This window comes from Anopheles funestus, chromosome 3RL (assembly GCF_943734845.2).
Source record: "Anopheles funestus chromosome 3RL, idAnoFuneDA-416_04, whole genome shotgun sequence".
Classification (NCBI taxonomy): domain Eukaryota; kingdom Metazoa; phylum Arthropoda; class Insecta; order Diptera; family Culicidae; genus Anopheles; species Anopheles funestus.
The window spans coordinates 45,671,335-45,693,132 of NC_064599.1; the positions used below are offsets into that span (position 1 = coordinate 45,671,335).

Here is a 21,798-nt window from a genome sequence, read left to right on the forward strand (position 1 = left end):
CCTTTTACCTCTTGTCAAACATGATGCGTACTGGCATTGCTTTTGTCAGCTATAAATACCCGCTGTAACTACTGAGAAGTAATGGAGAATTTAACAATGCGCAGCCGCAACACGTGAACGTTTCGATCGCTACAGGCGAGATATATGTTCGCGTCCATTTGTGATCGTGCGGTATAATACGTACCAAAAAAATCGATTACACCAGCTTATCAGGTTTGTGAAAAGCCAAATCTAACTTTGATATAGTTTTTATTGTCGATTTACACGGGAAGATGGCAAACAATTTTGAAAATGTATGTGAAATACGAAAAAGCGATCAGTTAGGAAGGTAAATATTTACTTTACTGTTTAAGTGGAACAGAAAACGCCATGTAACAGCATTGAATATTATCGCATTAGATATCTGGTCGCAAAACGTGACATTAAGGCAGGTGAGTTGATATTAGCTGAAGATCCGATCGTTGTAGGACCGTATTGGGACGCAGACATCAGCTGCTTGGGTTGCCTTAGGCCTGCTTCAAGAACTTGCAAGTGAGTAGTGGTTGAAAGTAAAGTTACATGGAATGCATATTTATAAAGCTAAACTGTTACTGTTGTCGTCTGATTGCTAGAAAATGTCTGAGGGCACCACTATGCCGCGAGTGTTCGCGACACGATGCAGTCGAGTGCGATTTCTACGAACATGCATTAAATTTGAGCAAAAATTTTCTTTTCGATCACTTTAACATCGTCACCCCCATACGCTGTCTGCTGCTGTACCGTAGTGACCGACAGAAGTACGACGAGTTGTTGGCTATGGAGTCGCACTGCGACAGTCGTAGAGGCACGGAAATATGGCTCATCCACGAACAGTATGTTATTGAGCCAATGCTCTACGAAGAAGCTTTCCAGCAGATCGACGATCTGATTGTAACTTCAGAGCTGTTGCAGCGTATCTGCGGTATATTAGACGTGAACACGTTTGAAATCCGTGGAAACATGGACAGTCAGGGCGTGCAAATGAACAATTTGGCTCGAGGACTCTATCCCCGGACTTCGCTCATGACACACAACTGCCAAACAAATACGTTAATTGCCGTCGACGGCATGTCTAAACTCCGGCTCTATGCATCGATTGCGATCAAAGCAGGAGAATTGTTGTACTACAACTACACTCGAGTGTTGTTCGTAAGTTTTTTGTATTGTACACTCGTACGATAGCGTTCTGTAATCAGCTGTATATTAATGGTTTTTTCTCTGTCAAATTCTACTTCCTGCAGAGTACATTCGAAAGACAGACGCATCTTCGAAAGGGAAAATATTTTATTTGTACCTGTGCCCGTTGCAGTGATCCTACCGAACTAGGCACTCATTTAAGCTCACTCAAATGTACCGCTTGTGGTAATGGGCTGTGCGTTTTCCATCATCATACGTGAGTATATTTTGTGGTAACTCCTCAAATGGAAGCTTACTTTAAAGATTTTGTAACCTATTGCAACTCTCACCTTTCGCTAAATAATACATAATGGGCAGACCGAAATGGGAGTGTAATTCATGCGGCCATCAGCTACCTCGAGAGTATGTAAATGAAATCATGTGCGACGCCAGGGAGGATGTTGCAAGTTGTAGTATGAACGTGTTTCAATGGTATATTTATGTACAGTTATAGTTAAAACTTATGTGTATACTTTCTGTGTATTATTTTAGCTCTCGATATACGTAACTTAGAGAAAGTGATAGGGAAACATTCAAAAACGCTCAACCCGCACCATTCGCTCGTGCTGGAAGCGAAGCAAAGCCTTGCCGGGGAGCTTCGAAGTATGTGCATGTCCTATGATTTACAAAATGTACCACGTCAAGCGCTGAAACGTAAGCTAGAGCTATGCGAAGAGATGCTACAGATATTGCGTGTACTGGATCCGGGCATTTCGCGACTTACAGGCATCGCCTTATACGAATACCACGCAGCGCTAGTTGATTTATCACGTCGCAACCATGACACGGGGGAGATCAAAACTCCTGAACTGTTGGTAAGGTTTTATCTGCCCTGGTAACAATTTAAGCAATGACATCTCCTAAATCTTTCCTTTATCCATTTTGTTGTTGTACAGGAACGCTTACAGTTAGCCGAAAGTGCCTTAAAGGATGCCATCGGTATGTTAGTGTTTGAGCACCCGACCACCCCGGAAGGCCATCTTACGAAAAAAGCTATGTGTGAACTAAAAGAGCTACGCGAATATATACAAAAGGTGCAGGCATTGGAGGAAGACGAACGTACGGATCGACAATGCCGTGGAAAACGCACCAATAATACGGGAAAGAATAAGAAATAAGAAATATTACAATTGCAGCACTGTCCGGTCTATAATGTTTAGTACATCTTCTAGAATAAGGGACCTGTTTCGGCAGTCAGGTGGTTGACAGTAAACACACTCTTCGAGAAGGTTGTGTAGAATGTGCGCAACGTTATCACGATGCGACATCATCGGTTGATCTAATCCATGACTCTGGTCGTTATGAAGTAGCCCTGCCGCGTAGTTTCCGTTTAGATTTTCTAAAAGTAACTGGAAAAACAGAAAGAGAAAATTTAATGCAAAAACGTCGAACACTACTTTTACGTTTATGTGGTAAAATTATAATGAAAAAAAAACAACAACAAAGAAAGGTTTAAAATATTAATACAAACTTTTTGCATCCTTATCATTGTTTGACTGATTCCAAAATTACAGAGACAACGAAAAAGATGTAGAATAATGATAAATTATCCAAAAGGTTAAAAATATACTAACCTGACATGTTGCAAATAAATTCAAGTCACTGTTTGGATAACGGCAAATATCTTCCTGAACGTAGGCGAAACATCCGTTGCATTCGATTCTGCCGTGCACATGATGCGAATCACGACGGGTTGAAAATGTTTTAGCCAGGCTATCCAATATGATAACATTGTTTAGATCAACGATTGTGACTCGAACATTTTTACCACCGTTTTCAGCATGTACTACAACGTTGTCTGGATTGATGTCGGTGAGGTAGAAACTACAATTGAATATGCATAAAGTGTTGTATATTACATTTACGACAACAACTGATATACAACCACAAAAAAAACCAAACCATTTACTTACCGAAATCCGTGAATACCTTCGGTGAATCGAAATGCCGCTTTTATCAGCTTAGATGCAATCAACATGCGAGTCGTTAGTGGATGTTCGTAAAAATGTTCGAGCGTCTGCCCTTCGTAGCTTTCAATGAAAGAAAAACCGATTGTGCCCAATAGTTTTGGAACATACCAAGGTGTATCACGCGTCGAAAACAGTTTGAGCAGCAGCGGCTCTACGTTTGTACGGATGGCAAGAAGATTCCACAATTCATTGTCTTCCGGTTTCAATGTAGCTAAAAAACGCTCTAATGTTTGCTTATTGCCACTGGTTGGACAAAAGACACAGCCTTCAATGCGTGTGGTATCTAGTATTGAATCTTTGATGAATGCTTTCGCTTCCTCTATGCTACCATTGCGCTTCCATGATGTACAGTTTTGCTTTGGTTGTGAATGAAATTCACAAAATTCTGCTAATAACTTTTCCATTGCGTTCTCACGATTCATATGTTTCAAAACAGCTGAATTATTCGGCTTTAGAAAGGTACCCATTCTGGTCGTATGTGAGTTGAGAATACTGTTGATTTTGTTGAAGAAACTTTCTGCATGAGGCACAAACAGTTTATCGAAATTATGACACATTGGAGACATTGAGAAACATTCTGGACACAGTACACGACTATCATATTCACAAACCGCTACCAGTATACTTTCGATAGGACTGTTTTCTTTTGGGAAACGTTGTAAAACTATTACTACGTATAGTAATATATAATAGAGGGTGGTGGCCGACTTCATGCTTCAGTATTGCACTGTAAAAAACCTGCAAAATAGAACAGAAGATAAGTTTCTTAATTATAGCTTACTTTCAGAATATGTAAAAATATATTTGCATTAAAATATGAGAAAAACTCTATATGAGAAACTGGAAGATCAACGGAATCCGATACAACATTGGTGATAAATACATGGAACACCCAATTATTAATGTTTGTATCAATTCCCACAAACAATTTGGACAATTCATGAAAAATTTGTCGAAGACACTAAAAAAACTTTTCTGGAAAAATTATTTGAAACCAGAGGAAACTTAAAAAAAACCGTAGAAATGCAATTCGCAATTAAAACGGAATAAATTTTTGAAAACAAACTACAGTAGAAATAATTCTATTTATTTGAGTAGAAATTGCAAGAAAAAATACTCCAATGGAATTTACGATCAGTTCATTGTCATACACGATTTCGCTAATCTTAGCAAGAACAATTTTTTTGCATTAAAATCAGGTCATAAGATTAGGAACGTTAGTTACCGTAAGTTCCTGAGTATTAGGGACCCATTCGTGCTCATTTTTTTTTGGGTAGGAAACAAAAATCTTTAATACATCCTCACTTACACTTACCAAATTGGGAATGATCAGTGTACTCGAGCGATCCCAACGCTGTGTTTTGTATAATTATTTCGAACCGCTGTAAATTAATACGTAGTTACGACTTGCCCGTTTGGCGTGCGGGTTGTATTTGTGGATTAAGATGTGAATTTACAATGGTGGTTTTGTTCTAGCCCTAACGGTCCTAACACATTTAAGCTGCATAACGCTAACGAGTTAAACTCTCTTACAACCGTTTGGTCATAAAAACAACTTTATTTCAAATTCCTAACCTAATATAGCAATTGTACATAATTGCTATATTAAACACTACTCCTGAACTGTCTATCTGCAACTGTCCTCTAAAAACTCTAAAACTCTAAATGATGATGCTATGATGCGCAGCTTAAACTGCTGACCTGCTGTCTGCATGGGAACGGTCTGATCATGAATATGAGATGTTACGTCGAGATGTTATGAGATGCTCCATCATAATGTTTTGGGTCGGTGGAATTCGGTTTGGCCTTGTTTATGCATTTGGCTCGTGGCTCTTTCTAACTAACGCTACCTCGGTGAAAATAATAGTAACGGTCTGAAGATGGTCTTTTTTAGCTGTAAAATGAAACTGCGTAGGGTATCAGTATACTGTAGCAAACAATAAAACAATTAATATACTGTGTCCGTACAATACCTCCCGTAGCAGTTTTTCAACAGCAAACTCAATCGTTCCGAAATGATCGCCATGTGGTGTAACTTATTTTGTAGCACAGCTTTATGATAGTATTCAAACATGTAGGTGTATACATAGTTATCTTCATGTGGCATTGGATTGTATACCAAAAAATGCCCCTTTCCGCCCTTACTTTTGTCATACTAGACTATGAAACGCATTATGCGTTCGATAAGCAATTAGTTCTGTTGTCAGTGTATGTAGCAATACCCCACTGATATGGGTATGGATCCGAATCCTCTTGAAGGATAATATAGGCACTCCATACCCTACTCCGACTCAATAGTCCCCGTCGTACAGAACATATATCATATCTCTCCAAATATCTGAGCTTGGGTATAGGGGGAAACCCAATCCCTTGGGAAGCTGTGGTATATGGCTAAATTGAGCGGAGGGGGACATGCGTCTGTTCTCCATTTTAGGGGCAACTGGATGTCCCTTTTGTCCTGGCATCCTATGACACTTTAAACAATTAGGATGCGTAGAACCTCTGACGAGACAAGGAGCCTAGGAAGCCACCACTAATACAACCGCAATGGAAGGTAATCAATAGATTTCGAATCGCAACTAACGATATCGATCCAAGCACTGAAACAAGGACAACGATTGGAAACTCGGGAAATGGAACTGGAGATCACTAACAGCACACGGAATTACCCGCATTCTTTCGGAATAAATGAAAGCCCGCAGCTTCGGTATAGTAGCACTTCAGGAGGTGCGCTGGAAAGGAATTACGGAGCGCTTCTATCCCAGTGATTGCATGATCTACCAGAGCGGTGGTGAAAAGCAGAAACTCGGTACAGCGTTCCTGGTCATAGGTGCGAAGCGAAATCGAGTGATCGATTGGTGGCCGATCAACGAGCGGATGTGCAGGTTGAGAGTTCGTGGAAGGTTCTTCAAACTGAGCATTGTTAATGTGCATAGCCCGCATCTTGACACCTCCTCGCACCTTGACTGTCCGCACCGATGACGATAACGACAACTTCTATACGCAGTTGGAGAGGAAATACGACTGCCACCCAAAACACGAAGACAACATCGTCATCGGAAATTTTAACGCTCAGTCATTGACCATAGTGGGTACCATAGGAAGTTTCAGCGCCCACCAGCTGACGAACGACAATGGGCTTCGCCTCCTCCAAGCACGTTACCATTCGCAGCACCTTCTTCCAGCACGTACCTTGCTTCAGTTACACTTGGAGAACACTACGGCAGACATATTTCCAGATTGACCACGTTCTCATCGATGGAAGGCACTTTTCGGATATTATCGACGTACGTACGTACAGAGGAGCAAACGTCGACTAAAACCATTTCCTGGTTATGGTTAAGTTACGCTAGAAACTGTGCGCAGCCAATAAGCTGCGCTATCAACCCACCCCAAGCCTCAACGTAGCTTGAGAAAAGCTGATGGGGCGAGCGACTTTGCAACCGCGCTTGGGGAAGCGTTTTCGGAGAGCACCACCTTCGAGACGATGTCCCTCAATGACCTTTGGCGTATGATGCAGCAAGCCATGAGCAGCACGGCCGATCGAACTATTGGCCGTGTAACACGTAACCAGACGAAGGAATGGTTTGATAAGGAGTGCAGGCGAGCACTTTCCGAGAGGAACACAGCGCGTACCCACATGCTTCAGCGCGAGACCAGGCAGAACGTTGAAGACTACAGACGACTGAGAAGGCAGCAGACCCGACTCTTCCAGGAGAAGAAGCGCGGCTTCGAAGAGTCGGATAAACAACTGATGCAGCAGCTATCCCAGTCGGGAGAAAGTCGCAAATTCTACAGAATGTTTACGACACGAAGCGGTTTTTAATGGAGATAACCTGTCGGACTGAGGCGAGGGGTGATCGATAGGTGGAAGCGCTACTTCGACAGACACCTGAAGGGAGCAGATCTAGTATAGTATATATCGAACCAGGAACAGGAAGTAGAGGTGAGCAGTACTGCGACACACAACATGGTGATAACGAAGTGCCCCCGTTGTCCCTGGACGACTCATCAGTAACATCAAACGCTGAAATGCAACAAATCTGGTCTGGTGGCAGAACTGTTCATGATGGGCCCAGGGAGGCTTGCCGCGTTTATGCATCGGCCCCAATTAAAGATTTGGGACCAGGAAGAACTACCGGATGAGTGGAAACTGGGTTTCATATATCCAGTGTACAAAAAGGGCGACAGACTGGACTGTACTAACTTCCGAGCCATCACACTCCTGAATGCTGTCTATAAAATCCTGTCCCGAATACTCTTCTGCAGACTTGCGCTCCTTGCCACAGGTTTGGTCAAAAGTTACTAAGCTGAATTTGTTAGGGCCATTCCTTGTTGGAGGCAGATCCACCAGAAGTGCCGAGAGCACCAGATCCCTACGCACCACCTTTTGATTGACTTTAAGGCGGCCTACGATACCATAGATCGGACCGAACTATGGCACACCATGCAGGGAAGCTGGTACGGCTGTTAAAGACCACTATGGACGAGGTTCGTTAGTCGGAATCGCTCGTCCGACTATGTCGGAATCGTTTAAATCTCACCGGGCCTCATCTGAGGTAAGGTAAGGTGAACTCTCCTGATTGTTGTTTAACATCGCTCTGGAAAATGTCATGTGAAGCGTGGGCTTCGAAATCCAGGGCACGATTTTCACCCGTTTTCTCCAATTTCTCCGCTTCGCGGATTATATCGACATCAGCGAACGGACATCTGCAATGGTGTGCGACGCGTACACTCGACGGAAATGCGAGGCCGACAGAATTGGATTGAGGATCAACGCGACGAAGACAAAGTATCTGCTTGCCGGAGGCTCTGACCGTAATCGAGTCCGACCATAAAGGTAGAGGAGTTCTGCTACCTTGGTACGATCGTAACTTTCGGACAACAACATGATCAGCGAAATTCGAAGGGGCATTATTCAGGGAAATCGTGCCTACTACGGATTCCACAAACTCCTGCGATCCAGAAGGCTCCAGCAAAACACGAAATGCACAATATATCGCACACTGATACGTCCGGTAGTCATCTACGGGTACGAATGCGGGACTAAGCTACCGCAGGAAGCCAATGCACTCGCCATTTTCGAACGACGGAGAACGAGGAGGAGAAGTTGGTGGTTCTAATATCCTGACGGTTGTCAAAGCCAGAAGGATACGATGGCTGGGGCACGTGATGAGGATGCCGGACACATACCCCACCAGCAAGGGGCTCTTTAGCTACCCGTTCGGCACGATACAAAGAGGAGCACAGTGAGCTCGTTGGCTGGATCAGGTGAAATCGATCCTGTCGGAGATCGGATGCAGCCGTGGATGGAGGACTGCAGCCTTCGCGAGGTGATCGACCATGAACAGGTCAAGAAGAGAACGAGATCATGTATAAGGTAGAAGGGATATAAGGTGGGACTTATCATGTGCCACTCTCAGCGTACCTAACGAGAACCAACTTCATGAATAGAATGATGACTGCTTGTTACACCATACCTCATACGGAGTCTTCTCGACAGACGATGATGGTGTATAATACTGTAAGCTGCTATCACTTCACCCGACTATTTCTTGCCAAGGCCAGACTCTGCGGGATTAATACAAACGTGAAATCGTGCAACATCATCTTAAAATTACTGTAATGTCAGATTCGACCAGATTTCCAACTGCGTTCCACTTGCTTAAGAACTCTTTCGAGAACTGTCTTGCCTTCATAGCACTTTGTCACCAACTCCACGCTCCTATCAGACGATTGCAGAAGCAATTGCCATTATGTGTTACAAATAGGACTGTATTTTCTTGATTTTCAGTGAAAATGTTGAATTATTTACTGATTTGGTGCTTACAGTGCAGTTTTGCTGCAAAGTTGAAATTTCTGAAAGACATTCAGTAATTAATTGCACTGAAAATCAGTAAAATAATTATTAATTATTAATAATTAATTATTAATAATTAAACATAATTATTACTTATAACTAAATCGGAGCGGTCCAATGGTGTATGTGATAAACGACGTCGGTCCACACGACAGGACTGGGTATATAATCCCGTCCTGCCGTAGCAAGGACTGAATATCCGACTACGTGCTAAAAATAAGCCTAGTATGCCAAAATTGCCGACATAACCTTAGAGATCGTTAAGTCAAGAAGAAGTTCAAGACAAGCTTAACAAAAACGGAAACGCTCTTTAGAAACAATATAAAATCCAATAGGCCTATAACATCATTTACATTTATAGCAAACATTGTGATAGCCGCAAGGAGCGCAGGAGAATCAATTTTGCCTCCTTGAAGAATCAAAAATGAGCCGGAAAAGGAATATATGTACAATATTTACAAATTCTTGTGTCTGGGAAGAAGCCAACGTCTAGTTCTAGGTGGAATGGAAGACATCTTTGGTTTGTAAGAAGGTTGTACACGGTTATGCTATGGAAGTCGTAACGCGAACCGTGAAAACTTGGCTGGCTTATTGTTTCAAGCGATCACTTGAGGCAATGTTTAAGTAACGAACGGGTATACGAAAATATCACAGATATAAGTTTAAATTTAGCGAATGGAGAACTACAATGAACTAAACGTGTTCGTAATGGGCAATATAAAAATAAAAGGATAGAATTTTAATTGGCACGTCGATATTAGAAAAGATTAGCACTAGAAGTATAAGCATTGCACACACGAATGATAGAGTACTACAGAATACATATTTTAGTTTATTAAGTTAATTAACATAATTAAGTTTATGTTTAAATAAAATTAACACCTTTTTAAAAAGCTTTGAACAAAGCATTCAAATATGTTACAATGTAATCTATTTATTTTCTTTGTGACAGTAGAACTTCCATTTCAACATGTTCTTTCTTTGTGTTTGTTATCTGTGGAATTACTTAAAATATATTACGTATGTTTAGGACAACGGGATACCTACTAATTTTTACTAAATTTTATCAACCATAAATTTAGTAACATTGTATAGAATTTATTCAATGATAATCATGAATGACTGATAGAATAATGCAATATTTGTTATGTCACAAACGTTGGATGTGGTTTTGATAGAACTTGAACATTGTTTCTTTTCAAATGTTTGCTTTGTTCTACGAAACAACACATACACAGCAAGAAACGTTTGTACGAAACAGCTGATAACGATAGTAGTGCACTAACGCACACTGCGATGAAATTGTCTATCATTTGATTGGTAGAAGCCCAGCCAAAATAGGAAGATTTAAACGATAGTACCTACATATATGGCTAAATTTTAATTTCATTATCCCGCTAAGCCGACCTGATCTGAATTGAAATACGCTGAAACTGTACAATCACTGTCATTTCAAAATAAGTTTTCACACGCGTTTTCACAAATCATTACCATTTGTAGGTCAACCAAAATGTAAACATCGGACAGATGTAGTTGTGCTACGCACAAGCAGCAGCAACGAAGCACCATGTATTGACGTATTTTACTAGCACGGTACAAGCATGCTTACGCTATTCGTGATGATGCTAAATCGTTGGAAGATTGTGTTAAACTTTCTCCGTAATTTTAGTTTGATAAATTTCAAGCAACGATATAACGTATTCTTGAGTTAACTGTCTATTATCTTTTCATTCTTAAAGCTGCTATTCAACCTGTGTATGCGTGCTCGTTTTGTTCATGAGTGTGCGTAGTGCGGGATGCTTGATTTCGTTCTATCTACTCTTCGTCGATCTCACCAACACACAACACGATTCTAACGCATGCTGTAGAATTATTTCTGTTTAGCACCAGCACCACGGCCCCAGCAGAGTGCGCCGACGTCGTATTTGCGTCGTCAGCGCGGTGCAAACAGCAAGCAGAGTCATAAAATCGATGAGATTGAATTAAACGCTTCGTGTGCCTAGGTAGGCTGTGTCAGTCTTGTGTTTATTCGTTTCCCGTCGGTCAGCAGGTAGACGTGGAACAAACTCAGTTATCCCGACGGGCCAGAACGTGCCATTCGCAGCGTTTCTTGCCATTGAACATTGGTTACGCAAATCCAATGCATCACTTTTAGTGGAGCGTAATCTCTGTGATACTTACAAGAAAAGGCATCAGAGAGCCTTGATTTTCAACAACGAAGACTACTGCTCTCACGTCGCCGAGGACTGTTTATGCTTACAAATAGTTCTGTGTTTGCAATGATTGTTTGCCATTGCAAAATAGTTATCGGTGACATACCTATATAAGAATGAAGAAAAACATGCAGTGACTGGTAGGCATTGGTGACAACGAGACGAGTGTTATAGGCAGTGCGGCAACAAAATATTACATAATAAATGCGTTGTTACTATGGTTATCCTTTGTGAATGCTTCATCCACAGCTTGTGAACATTTAGGTTCAATCGTTCTTCCACCGTGGTTGCCAGTTAAGCTTGTGTCATATTTTAGTAAGAAACACGTAAAGAAATCATCAACACTGCAATAAAAACAAAACCTCCAGAATCGACGCTGGTTAAATATGTGTTCACAGGTAAGCGCACTTACCCTTGTTAAAAATAGCTAAGCAATAAAGCAGAATTGTTATAACAAACAAACAAAAAATCATAATACGTTCCATACAGCATCCTTTCGGCCGCTAAGTTAAGCGACATACCTTGCCATCAATGAACAAACCAGCTGAGGTCGAAACATGAAGAAGCAGTAGCTTCTGCGATGGATGGAATGGAGTTCAAGTTCAAGTTGTACAGGTTTCGTTCTCTCGCTTCGTTCATGATTGCGTGAACGCGTTACAAAGCGTGTCTCTGTGTTGGCTTATTGCAGAGTATCAAGGCAAGGTTAAGCCGAGGCTTCCAGGCCAGTGGCAATGTTCGTTGCCTGTGTTTAATACATAACTCCGAACGAACGGCTCGGCGGACAGTTAGGTGTGCGTGCTACACGTACAACCATAGTGATGAGTTTATGTACAGGAAAAAAAAACTGAATCAACCTTATGGGAATGGTCGCGTGTTTGGGAGGCACGGCGGCTGGAATAGTTGTTCACTGACGAAACCTGATCTGTTCTGCAGTAGAAAGAGAGAAGAAAACCCCTATCGCTGTTGGACAATGACCTGACAAAGCTCTGCTTCGTTTGTCTGATACAGATTTAGCTATTCTAAACTGGCAAACATTTTGATTATTTTATCCAGGCTAGTTTGCTTCAGTTTATCTTTTATTTTAGTGACTCAAGAACCCACAGCAAGGTGTGCAGTATGGAAAGTTAGTCAAATGCATTTGTGTATTATATTTATGGTTTTTCGTCTTTTTTATTTCACACAAGAATGGTCGAACCATACATGTTCGTGCCTTTATTTTATTATCTTGATCTAATCTTTTCCGTTTATCAATGAACAACTACAGACGTGTAATTTTATCACGGGAATAATATAATCGGATTTACAAGCAGCAATATAATACAGTTACGGGTATTTATTTGCAAGGGTTCACATTGATTGTGTTCAAGTGTTATTAGTAACTAATATGGTCTAATCTCTTCTTATCCATTTGTCCACAATGTTCGCGTGGCATGGATTTTCACGAGACACTTCACATTTACTGCCCCTTGTTTAGTGCCATCTCGTGTGCCATCGAACAACGTGTGTAAGAGTATCCATGCTGTTTTAACGTGTACCGATCATTATCAGTACAATATACACAACAACACGGCTCGCATATGCCGGAATTATCAGGTCACAGCATCTGCGACACAATCGTAGAATCATTATTAGTACAAATCAAGTAGCAATGGTACCTTCTAGGGTATTTCCAGATAGTAATCTTTTTCGTTCCCTTTTCTCTTGCAGGTAGTATCAGCTCCAACCATGGCGAAAGAACAAACTGCCGATTTTGGCCAACGTTTCAACGAGCTGCGCAAAAAGAAACATCTAGTCGATTGTTCCTTCCGAGTGGGCGAAGACGTTTACCATTGTCATAAGCTTATCCTTTCGGCGGCCAGCCCTGTTTTCGAAACTATGTTCTACGGAGTGCTTGCCGAAAAGCAGACGGTTAAGATAGCAGATATCAACTCTAAGGTGTTTGAACGTATGCTAGACTACATCTACGTAGGGTCTATAGATTTCGATGGGATTCAAAATATTGAAGAACTGCTAGAGCTGTACTACTGTGCGGAAAAGTATATGATCGATACGTTGCACGAGAAGTGTGTTAGCTACTTCGGAAAGAATATCAAACCGAACAACGTGCTGAAAATACTCGACATCGCGTACCGAATGAACTTGGACGATATTATATACTCGTGCATGTGCGTGTTGAAACATTTTTTTTCGTCTGGAATGAGCTTGAGCAACATCATCCTGGAGAGAAATCATCATCTTTCCAAAAACTGTGTGGATCTTATCTTGGAGGATAATTTCGAAGTCAAGGACAATATCATCTGTATGATACGCGCGTGGTGTATTACGGAATGCGAACAAAATCGGTTGGAAATCAACAGAGACAGCATGAAAACGGTTCTGCAGGATATTGAATTACCAGACACACTGAAGGACACGATTGTTGGATGTAGCTTTACCAACTTTACACCTATCGCAGGAGACAAATCGGGCTGGATACCGGTACAACGCATCCATTACAAGGCCGTCCGTCCATTGATTATTGGTGATGAGATGGACTTTGAGGCAAACATAAGCACCAATCGGTTTATTGTGATAAAATCATTAAACATTAACAGCCGGCTTCTGCCGCAACTGAAGGTAACCGATGTGCGGCAGGAAACGTACACAGAAAAACTGACGGTTGAAATATCCGCCAAGTACAGCAATGATCGACAGAAGATCTATCAAAAGGAGCACCTGATCTGTGATGTAGCATTCAACGATAGCCTGCAAGTGAGCTTGACCGAACCAATCGTCTTCTTTCCGGATGTCATATACATTGTCCGACTGAAATGGGACGCCAACAGTCTTGGATACGAGTATCCGCGTTCCATCCTTTCTGCGTACGGCAAGTGTAAGCAGCTGATGGTGAATTTTAGTGAAAATATTTATCTTCAAAGCTCCGGCAGCATACTAAATGGAATAATTTGCGATCTTTACAAGTGATTAAATTGTCGCAATGCAAACGGACGCCTCGACCGTGAAAGTACTGAACAAAAATGACGATAAATAAAGTCCCAAAAATGTTTGGAATAAAAATGTGCTTCCAGTCTTATCAATCGTTCTTGGATGCATTTAGCATCTAGAGCAATGATTAGATTTTTAGAATCGAGGCGATGCTACTGGACCGCTTACTTTGGAAGTAATAGTGCTGTCTTTAGGAAAGGAAAGAAATTTCAAAATAATACTTACAAATCCAAACGAAAGAAATACACCAAACAGGGATCTTCTTCTTCTTCTTATTAGGTTGATAGGTTGTGTCAACCTCCTATACTTGACGTATAATCAGAGGTATCCTATCATGTATGGGAGGGGATTGTCATCCATGTCTCCGTTTTGTTTGTTCTTGTTGTTATTGTTTGTTGTTGTATTTTTCGTTGTTTAAATTGACCGTTTTGTTGCTCTTCCGTTTCTTGCAAAACAGGCATTTCCTCCTGTTTGGAGTTTGGGATCGACCTTATACCGGGTTGAGTTCGGTGGTGCATCTTGTATTCCTTTTGGGCCCTTTTTTATTATTGTTTTTTCTGTTTTGTATTTATTATTTATCTTCTTTTTTTTTGTTGTTTTCCTATTATTATTTTACTGTTTAATAGTTTCTTTTTTATTTTTGCTATTGTTATTTATACGTTTGTTTATTTGTTTTTTTGTTTTTAATATTTAGTATTAGTTTGTTATTTCCTATTGGGGTTTTGTGGTTTGCTTTTTGTGTTTGGTATTGATTTATTTGGTTTTATTGTGTATATAAATTTCTCCTTTTTATTGTCTGTACTTTTCTTTTTTTTTATTATTTTTTTTTTTTTTTTTATTTATTTATTTTTTTTTGGGGTTTTCGTTAGCAACTCCAATAAAAGGGGTAGCGAGGTGAGGTTTTCTTTTGGCATGACTTTAACATCTTGTTTTAATTCGCTAGGAATTAACAGGGATAGGTAATTAATTAACTAATGCACTCTCTAAAACTGTTCCTACATTTTGCGCCACTTTTGATACTTTCGCATCGATTTTTTGTAAACAAACAGCTGTCACTGCAATGAAGCTAGTGGGCCAAGGTACATACAAATAACGGATTCCAGATGTATCTGTTTTGCAAAAGAAAATCGAGCGAAACACAAATTTTGAATTTTGTATGTTGTTGATGTTTATAAAAAGTGCGGTGTAGTATGAATAAAATTATCGTTTTGTTTATTTTTATGAACGAGGGTAATTGTAATGGATAAGACTGTTGTTTTCATACGTTTTTTAATGGGATGTGCGTGTGTTGTATGCTAGTGTTGCCCATCCCTACGACGGAGCCACCTTTTATTTATACGCCTGGAAAAAATCAATAACAAATGTCACAACTTTTCATTACAAAATAACAAAGAAAAATCGAACTATTCGCTTATACCATTTTCTGTGCTTGGGGTAAAAACAAAGTAAATGCCGTCGACCTAAGCCTGTGTTTATCAGTCACTGGAGATAAATTTATCGACAGGAATAATTGTTTATCTACCTGTGACCCACTAATTCACATAACAGTACAGGTCACCGTGTGATCACCGATCCAAACATGAATATCAAAATGCCGGAGTTTGATGTGAAGAAGTTTGTAAAAGGAGCAGGTTCTACGCTCTCACGAGTAGTACAGGTAGGAAAATCAATAAGTGTTGAACTAAAGCAAAAACATTGACAAGTTCCGTTTGTTTCTGCACTTCCATCGACACGACGGTAGCTCACCGAAGAGAAACTTGGGACGTCGGAAAAAACCGAGATGGATGCACGCTTCGAGCATTTAAGTGAACGGTCCGACTCTGCAAAACTCTGGACGGAAAAGATTATGCGGGACACGGAGACGGCGCTCATACCCAATCCGGCCAATCGAATGGAAGATTTCATATTTGAGAAGATCGAAAAACAAAAACCAAAGCGCTTGAGTAACCTAGAATACTTAGGATTGGATATGATCGAAGGTGGCGGTGAATTTGGACAAGATGGTCCGTACGGAAGTGCATTGATCAAGGTGGGGCAAGCAGAGCAGAAGCTGGGCTCATGCGAACGTGATTTCATTGGTTCTGCGGGGATGTGTTTCATTCAGCCATTGAAAAAATTTCTTGAAGGGGAAATGAAAACTATCACTAAAGAGAAGGGCGTGCTGGAGAGTAAACGGTAAGCGACGGATCTACTGTATGTAAGCAATCGAAAATAGCGTATTAATGTACATATGTCTCATTTTGTACAGCTTGGATTTGGATGCATGCAAAAATCGGGTCCGTAAAGCACGCAGCATGATTGGTCAGCAAGCGGTAAGGAATGTTCAATATAATCAGGTTCATGCAATGTGATATGATATGCGATAATTTGAGTATACGTTCATTTATCTTAACAAAAAATAAGTAAAATCAAATGTCTCATATCGTACCATTGGGACCGTTTTGTAACGGTAGAACGGTGGAGGGTAATTAACATTGGATAAAGTTCCACCATTATTGTGTTTCTGTCAATTATCCACTAATTAAACAATTTCCCAATTGCTACGACGTTCAGAAGGATGGAATATCACCAGAAGTGACATTAGAACAGGTACAGTTCTTGTAGTAACTACTTGTGCCATGCCCGGTAGATAAAGAGAAACCGTGATAGGCTTATTGTTTGAATTTCGATTTTATTTATTGAATGGTTTCGTCATTTGATTTGCGCAATCAGTGCATCGATTTGTTTTTTTGTTTTTATTGGTCATGTTTATAGCTACTTTGATGCATGCATAATACTTATCAAGTTGAGCATACGTGCGAGACTAAGTTGTACCTAGTAAACCTCTCCTCCACCCTCTCTTCTAGGCCGAACGAGATCTGCGAGTGGCACAATCCGAGTTTGACCGACAGGCGGAAATTACGAAGCTACTGCTCGAAGGCATTAGTACGACGCAAGCAACCCATTTGCGCTACCTGCATTCGTTTGTTGAGGCTCAAGTGCGATATTATGGCCAGTGCAATAAGATAATGTCAGACTTGCAGCGGGAGCTTGTCAGGTAAGTTAGCACGTCAATATCTCATGGCTAAGAATCGATCGTCTGAGAATCTTTGTGGATGTGGATGTGTCGGATTTATTTGTTCAGTTCTTGTTGCTATGTTGCGTGTCGATTCAGCTATTAAATGTCTGAATGTGTATCGATATATTTGTTGAAGTTCCTATGAGCGTACAAAGTGTTGTCACACCATTTTATCCTAGTTGCTGCTGTCTATCAGTCTTTTACTGTTATCTATCTTTTCTCTCTCTTTATCTTGTTTTTTTTTCTCTACGTCTGACCTTGCACCATTCACGGAACACATGTAAAAAATCCAATCCAATACTTATGCTCTTTCCGACCGTCCTAGCATGCGTCCTCCAACGCCACGATTAAGAGTAAACAGTGAGGATGTTGATCTTACGTGTGGACCGCCCTACTTAAGTAAATTCCAAACACAAGACAGCTCACAACACTACCAACAGACAATAACTTTGCATCCCGCAGTTCTGACGACATCCGGGAAACCACCCCTTAGTATATCACCCGAGACCTTCCCTATTGTGGATGACAGTGTAATAGCGGCCCTTGTAGCCGATAGTGATCCAAATGACATTTCCGTGCTTTAATTTGTCGTACGTAATTTTTACTTCTCTCACACCTACATATGCTCCCTAATTTAAACACTTCTGCCAATTCTATTTATCCTAATCCTAAACCATGTGACGTACTTTGATCTTCAACATTTAGTGTGCAAAATTCGTTTCTATGTAACAGACCTACATATGTACCTAGGTGCTACCTGCTTTCTAGGGCATGGATTAGTTCAATCCACAGCATTCGCTACATTATCTGTACATAAATAAATATAACTATCAGAAATTAGAATAAACTTATAAATTTTCAATTTCTAGAAGTATGTACTTCAATCGTTAACTATCATACACTTTACGCCAAGAGATAGCTTCCTCTAAGTGGTATTGCGTTACCACAAACAATGTTTTATGTTGTTTTGTTGTCGTGTTAAATATGTGTTTTGTTTTGTTTTTGTAATGCTCCATTTTAATAATATGTTAGACATGTTATATCACGTTAGTAAACTTAAAAATAAGTTTTAACTTAAATAACGTTGGGTTATCTGTTCGTGGTTGTTTGTGTAGCTGTCTTTTGTCTTTACAATGTATCTCTCTGTTTTTTTCTGTACCGTTGAATACATGCTTTGGCGGAACGGTTTTTTTTTGTATGGGGCGGATTTAACCGATGCAAAAACAATAACACGACTAACTCGAATACGATTAGTCTTGGTGGCCCGCAGCCGTACGTTCCAGTGTCTGGTTACGAGGAAGACGATGCGCTTGCCGGGCGAGTAAACAACATCGAATTGGGCGCCAATTCAGGATACCGTCGGGCCCGCGTGCTTTGCTCGTATGACGCCAAAGACGGCACGGAACTGAATCTCACATCAAACGAGGCAAGTATTATGATGCGGATACTGTTCGAACAACCGATAGAGGGAACTAATTTAATCGCTATCTTTTTATTTGCTCCAGGTTATATTTGTTTGCGAGTGTAACCCATCAAATAGTGATTACATGAATGGAAAGCAGGGACTACTGAAGGGATTGGTACCGAAAGCATTCCTCGAGATGTTGGATGACGATTAAAGTATATTCACCGGTGAGATTCCGATGGTTAGCTTGTCACTGGAATTGCGGTACTAATTGCCACTGTGTTTAGGGCTTATTTAAGACATTGTAGCGTCACAATGCATTGTTTGTTACTTTACTGTAGGATTATAATTCGCTTGCCACAGATTTTGTCAATATCAAATTGATTTACAGTAAAACCATTACATGAGTTCATAAGACGGGCTAAGCAGATAGACGAGGAGAGCATATAATTGTGAAGTTTGAGGATTCATATTTGGATAGTTCCGTATCGTAGATTGATTTCCATTGTTAGTTGTGTTTTATGTTATTTACATGTGAAGTCTGAATTTACTGGTTCATAAATCTGCGTGCGTCGTCCATCGAATGAAATAAGCTATTTCGAGTGAGTACTTTTCCTAGTTCTTCTCCCTACAGGGTGATTAATGAATCTAGAAACAAGGTTGCGTATAGTATACAGTTGAGCGCACTCTATTTAATAATACTCATTTTTTGCTGCTCAATTTTGTTTTCGTAATAAATAGATCAGTTTAGCAATGTGTTTGAACCAGTACGTGTGGTCAATTATTAGAAGAGGAGACAAGCTTCACACAATAGTGTAACCAGGGTGTGTGGTTAACCGGTTTACCAAAAGGCGCTTTTCCCATTAAATGCATTCCTTTCAAGATTAAAAAAAAACTAAACACAACATTGTTCCACGATCGCTACGAACAGCTGTTTGCAGAATCTATAGTAGGAGGCGTAAGCGATACCCAATTCAAAAAAAAACTTTGTCAAGGATCAAAATGTAACCTACTTGATCAATTGCTGAAGGATCGTTAGTATAAACATCCCAAATTTTCCAACATGTTGTGCATCGTTTGGATTTTAAAATACTCTTCTCTTAGCACGCTAACCATTTCTTCCACCCTAATCCAACGAAACCCGTTGTACCTATAACGTCGCTTCATGAATTAAAACATTACTCAATAATCTCAACAGACGCTAATTTAAATAATAACTGTTGCTACTTGAGGTAAAACAAAATGCCAGGCCAGGCAAGGCCAGATATGATAAATAGTCAGATCATTCGCCGTTATAGTATAAGCAAATAAAAAAGACGTTATCTAAACACGAAATACGTTTTGCGAAGATCGAAATGCGCTTTACATTATAAAACATAGGATATATAAATAAAGTCAATTTCGCGATTGATGTTATTGTTAACATACCTATCAGGTATCTGTGTTTTGCTGGTTCGACTGCTAAAAAACATCAACACCTTACAAAAGTTACTAATTGAACAATAAAAGAAGTTATGAATAATATGATTCGTTTGAATAAAGACACGAGTAAACAAACATTGTCTTCCTTTGCGTGCCAAATATTCACGTTCTTAATAAAGTGCTAATTTACAAGAGAATTTGTCCAGAATGCGAAAGTACAAGCACATGTACAGTACATGATGACATTCACACCAGCAGTCCATTCAAAAGGGAAACGTTTTAGCGAGTTGTGAAATACATGTCTCTCGGAATGGAAACATCTTATAAATTCGAGCTATCCTATCAGGAAGAGTTGTGTCTCCTAACGAACCGATTTTCTAATCACTGTCCTTTCGGATCACCGGTCACATCATTCTAATGTTCGGATGCAGTCACTCTTATCTTATCTTATGCATCACTTTTATCTTAATTCGATCGTAAGGACTAAACTGAATCATGAACAAATACACAACACAGAGTTGAAGAATATTTTTTTCAATAAGAACTATTTATTGGAAAGCACATCTCACATCTCGTATCATGATGCACGGATACGATGCCACTACACTACAATAATAGTTCTTACAATTTTCGCACATCTCACAACGCTCCTTTCCTTCCCGCCTCACACAAAACACACCACCACAAAGGAGTGAAAATTTGCCATTCGTTCACTTATGCGCTTACTTCTTCTTGGATACACCGACGGTACGACCACGGCGACCGGTAGTCTTCGTGTGCTGACCACGGACTCGCAGACCCCAGTAGTGGCGCATACCACGATGGGCATGGATTCGCTTCAGTCGCTCCAAATCCTCACGCAGCTTCGAATCAATGTTGGACGACGTCAGCTGCATGTATTTGCCATCGACGATATCCTTCTGTCTGTTCAGGAACCAGTCCGGGATTTTGTATTGGCGCGGGTTAGAGATGATGGTAATGATCTTCTCTACTTCCTCATCCGAACATTCGCCGGCACGCTTGAACGGGTCGACATCGGCTTTCTTAAGGACGACGTGGGCATACCGACGACCGACACCCTTGATGGCAGTCAGTGCGATGGGTACCGTACGCTTACCATCGATGTTAGTGCTGAGCACACGGAGAATATGCTGGAATTTCTCTGGAATCACGAGCGACTAGAACGAACAGAACACACATGCATATAAATTGTAGACACACATGCTGAAGGGTGGCACATTGAAACACGCAGGAAACAAAGCCGCGCATCTAGCGGCAGTGATGTCAACACTGGCATCCATCGGATGAAAACTGTTATTTTGGCGTTGCTAAACACATGTTCAACCAATATACCAACAATAAGTGCATAATTTAACACACGAATAGTACCACGATATACACCAAAATCAATACAAACGAGAAATATTTTACCATTTTCAATCGAATTTGTCCAGCGATGCAGAATGTGCCTGCTTACAAATGGCTGAGTACACCGGAAAAGAGGGAGAGAGCGAGAGAACGAATCGGAGAACGAGACGCTAATGGTGTTTCCGGTTAAATGAAGTAACTTTGACAGGTACGCGTTTCGCTGGTACCAAATATGCGTTTTATACGTTAAATGGTGGTAGAACTGTTTTGATCGCGTGGATGCTTAAAATAAACCCTTTAAATTGAGATATTCGTGGTCGGTA

The 21,798-nt window shown here is 40.5% G+C and overlaps 5 protein-coding genes across 11 annotated transcripts; 3 read left to right on the forward strand and 2 right to left on the reverse strand.

Moving 5' to 3' along the window:
• Positions 1-125: 125 nt before the first annotated feature.
• Positions 126-2,312, forward strand: LOC125768283 (SET domain-containing protein SmydA-8-like). The gene is made up of 7 exons (XM_049435708.1): positions 126-328; positions 400-531; positions 612-1,167; positions 1,260-1,411; positions 1,513-1,607; positions 1,687-2,009; positions 2,091-2,312. Exons 1-7 carry the CDS (start codon positions 273-275, stop codon positions 2,310-2,312), a joined length of 1,536 nt encoding a protein of 511 aa, XP_049291665.1. The 5' UTR covers positions 126-272.
• Positions 2,313-2,318: 6 nt separating this feature from the next.
• Positions 2,319-14,482, reverse strand: LOC125768295 (uncharacterized). Of its 2 annotated transcripts, none has more exons than XM_049435727.1 (4): positions 14,448-14,482; positions 3,108-3,902; positions 2,769-3,018; positions 2,319-2,543 (listed from the first exon to the last, which is right to left on the reverse strand). In XM_049435727.1, the coding sequence occupies exons 2-4, from the start codon at positions 3,875-3,877 to the stop codon at positions 2,319-2,321; spliced, it is 1,245 nt and encodes a 414-aa protein (XP_049291684.1). In that variant the 5' UTR covers positions 3,878-3,902; positions 14,448-14,482. The 2 variants fall into 2 exon arrangements, with proteins under 2 accessions (XP_049291684.1, XP_049291683.1); XM_049435726.1 differs by lacking the exon at positions 14,448-14,482 and adding an exon at positions 4,480-5,151.
• LOC125768292 (kelch-like protein 3) lies at positions 10,729-14,310 on the forward strand. Of its 3 annotated transcripts, none has more exons than XM_049435721.1 (3): positions 10,729-11,074; positions 11,487-11,635; positions 12,945-14,310. In XM_049435721.1, exons 2-3 carry the CDS (start codon positions 11,624-11,626, stop codon positions 14,199-14,201), a joined length of 1,269 nt encoding a protein of 422 aa, XP_049291678.1. In that variant the 5' UTR covers positions 10,729-11,074; positions 11,487-11,623; the 3' UTR covers positions 14,202-14,310. The 3 variants fall into 3 exon arrangements, with proteins under 3 accessions (XP_049291678.1, XP_049291679.1, XP_049291677.1); XM_049435722.1 differs by having other exon boundaries at positions 10,729-11,027; XM_049435720.1 differs by having other exon boundaries at positions 10,729-11,635.
• A 1,003-nt stretch (positions 14,483-15,485) lies between the features above and the next one.
• LOC125768300 (endophilin-B1) lies at positions 15,486-20,242 on the forward strand. 4 transcript variants are annotated; one of them, XM_049435736.1, is made up of 7 exons: positions 15,486-15,879; positions 15,964-16,397; positions 16,471-16,534; positions 16,776-16,811; positions 17,069-17,259; positions 17,606-17,870; positions 18,535-18,647. In XM_049435736.1, exons 1-6 carry the CDS (start codon positions 15,802-15,804, stop codon positions 17,862-17,864), a joined length of 1,062 nt encoding a protein of 353 aa, XP_049291693.1. In that variant the 5' UTR covers positions 15,486-15,801; the 3' UTR covers positions 17,865-17,870; positions 18,535-18,647. The 4 variants fall into 4 exon arrangements, with proteins under 4 accessions (XP_049291693.1, XP_049291695.1, XP_049291692.1 ...); XM_049435735.1 differs by lacking the exon at positions 17,606-17,870 and adding an exon at positions 18,786-20,242 and having other exon boundaries at positions 15,510-15,879; positions 18,535-18,706; XM_049435738.1 differs by lacking the exon at positions 16,776-16,811 and having other exon boundaries at positions 15,489-15,879.
• A 391-nt stretch (positions 20,243-20,633) lies between these two features.
• On the reverse strand, positions 20,634-21,666 carry LOC125768316 (40S ribosomal protein S18). The gene is made up of 2 exons (XM_049435765.1): positions 21,539-21,666; positions 20,634-21,285 (listed from the first exon to the last, which is right to left on the reverse strand). The coding sequence occupies exons 1-2, from the start codon at positions 21,539-21,541 to the stop codon at positions 20,830-20,832; spliced, it is 459 nt and encodes a 152-aa protein (XP_049291722.1). The 5' UTR covers positions 21,542-21,666; the 3' UTR covers positions 20,634-20,829.
• Positions 21,667-21,798: the final 132 nt, after the last annotated feature.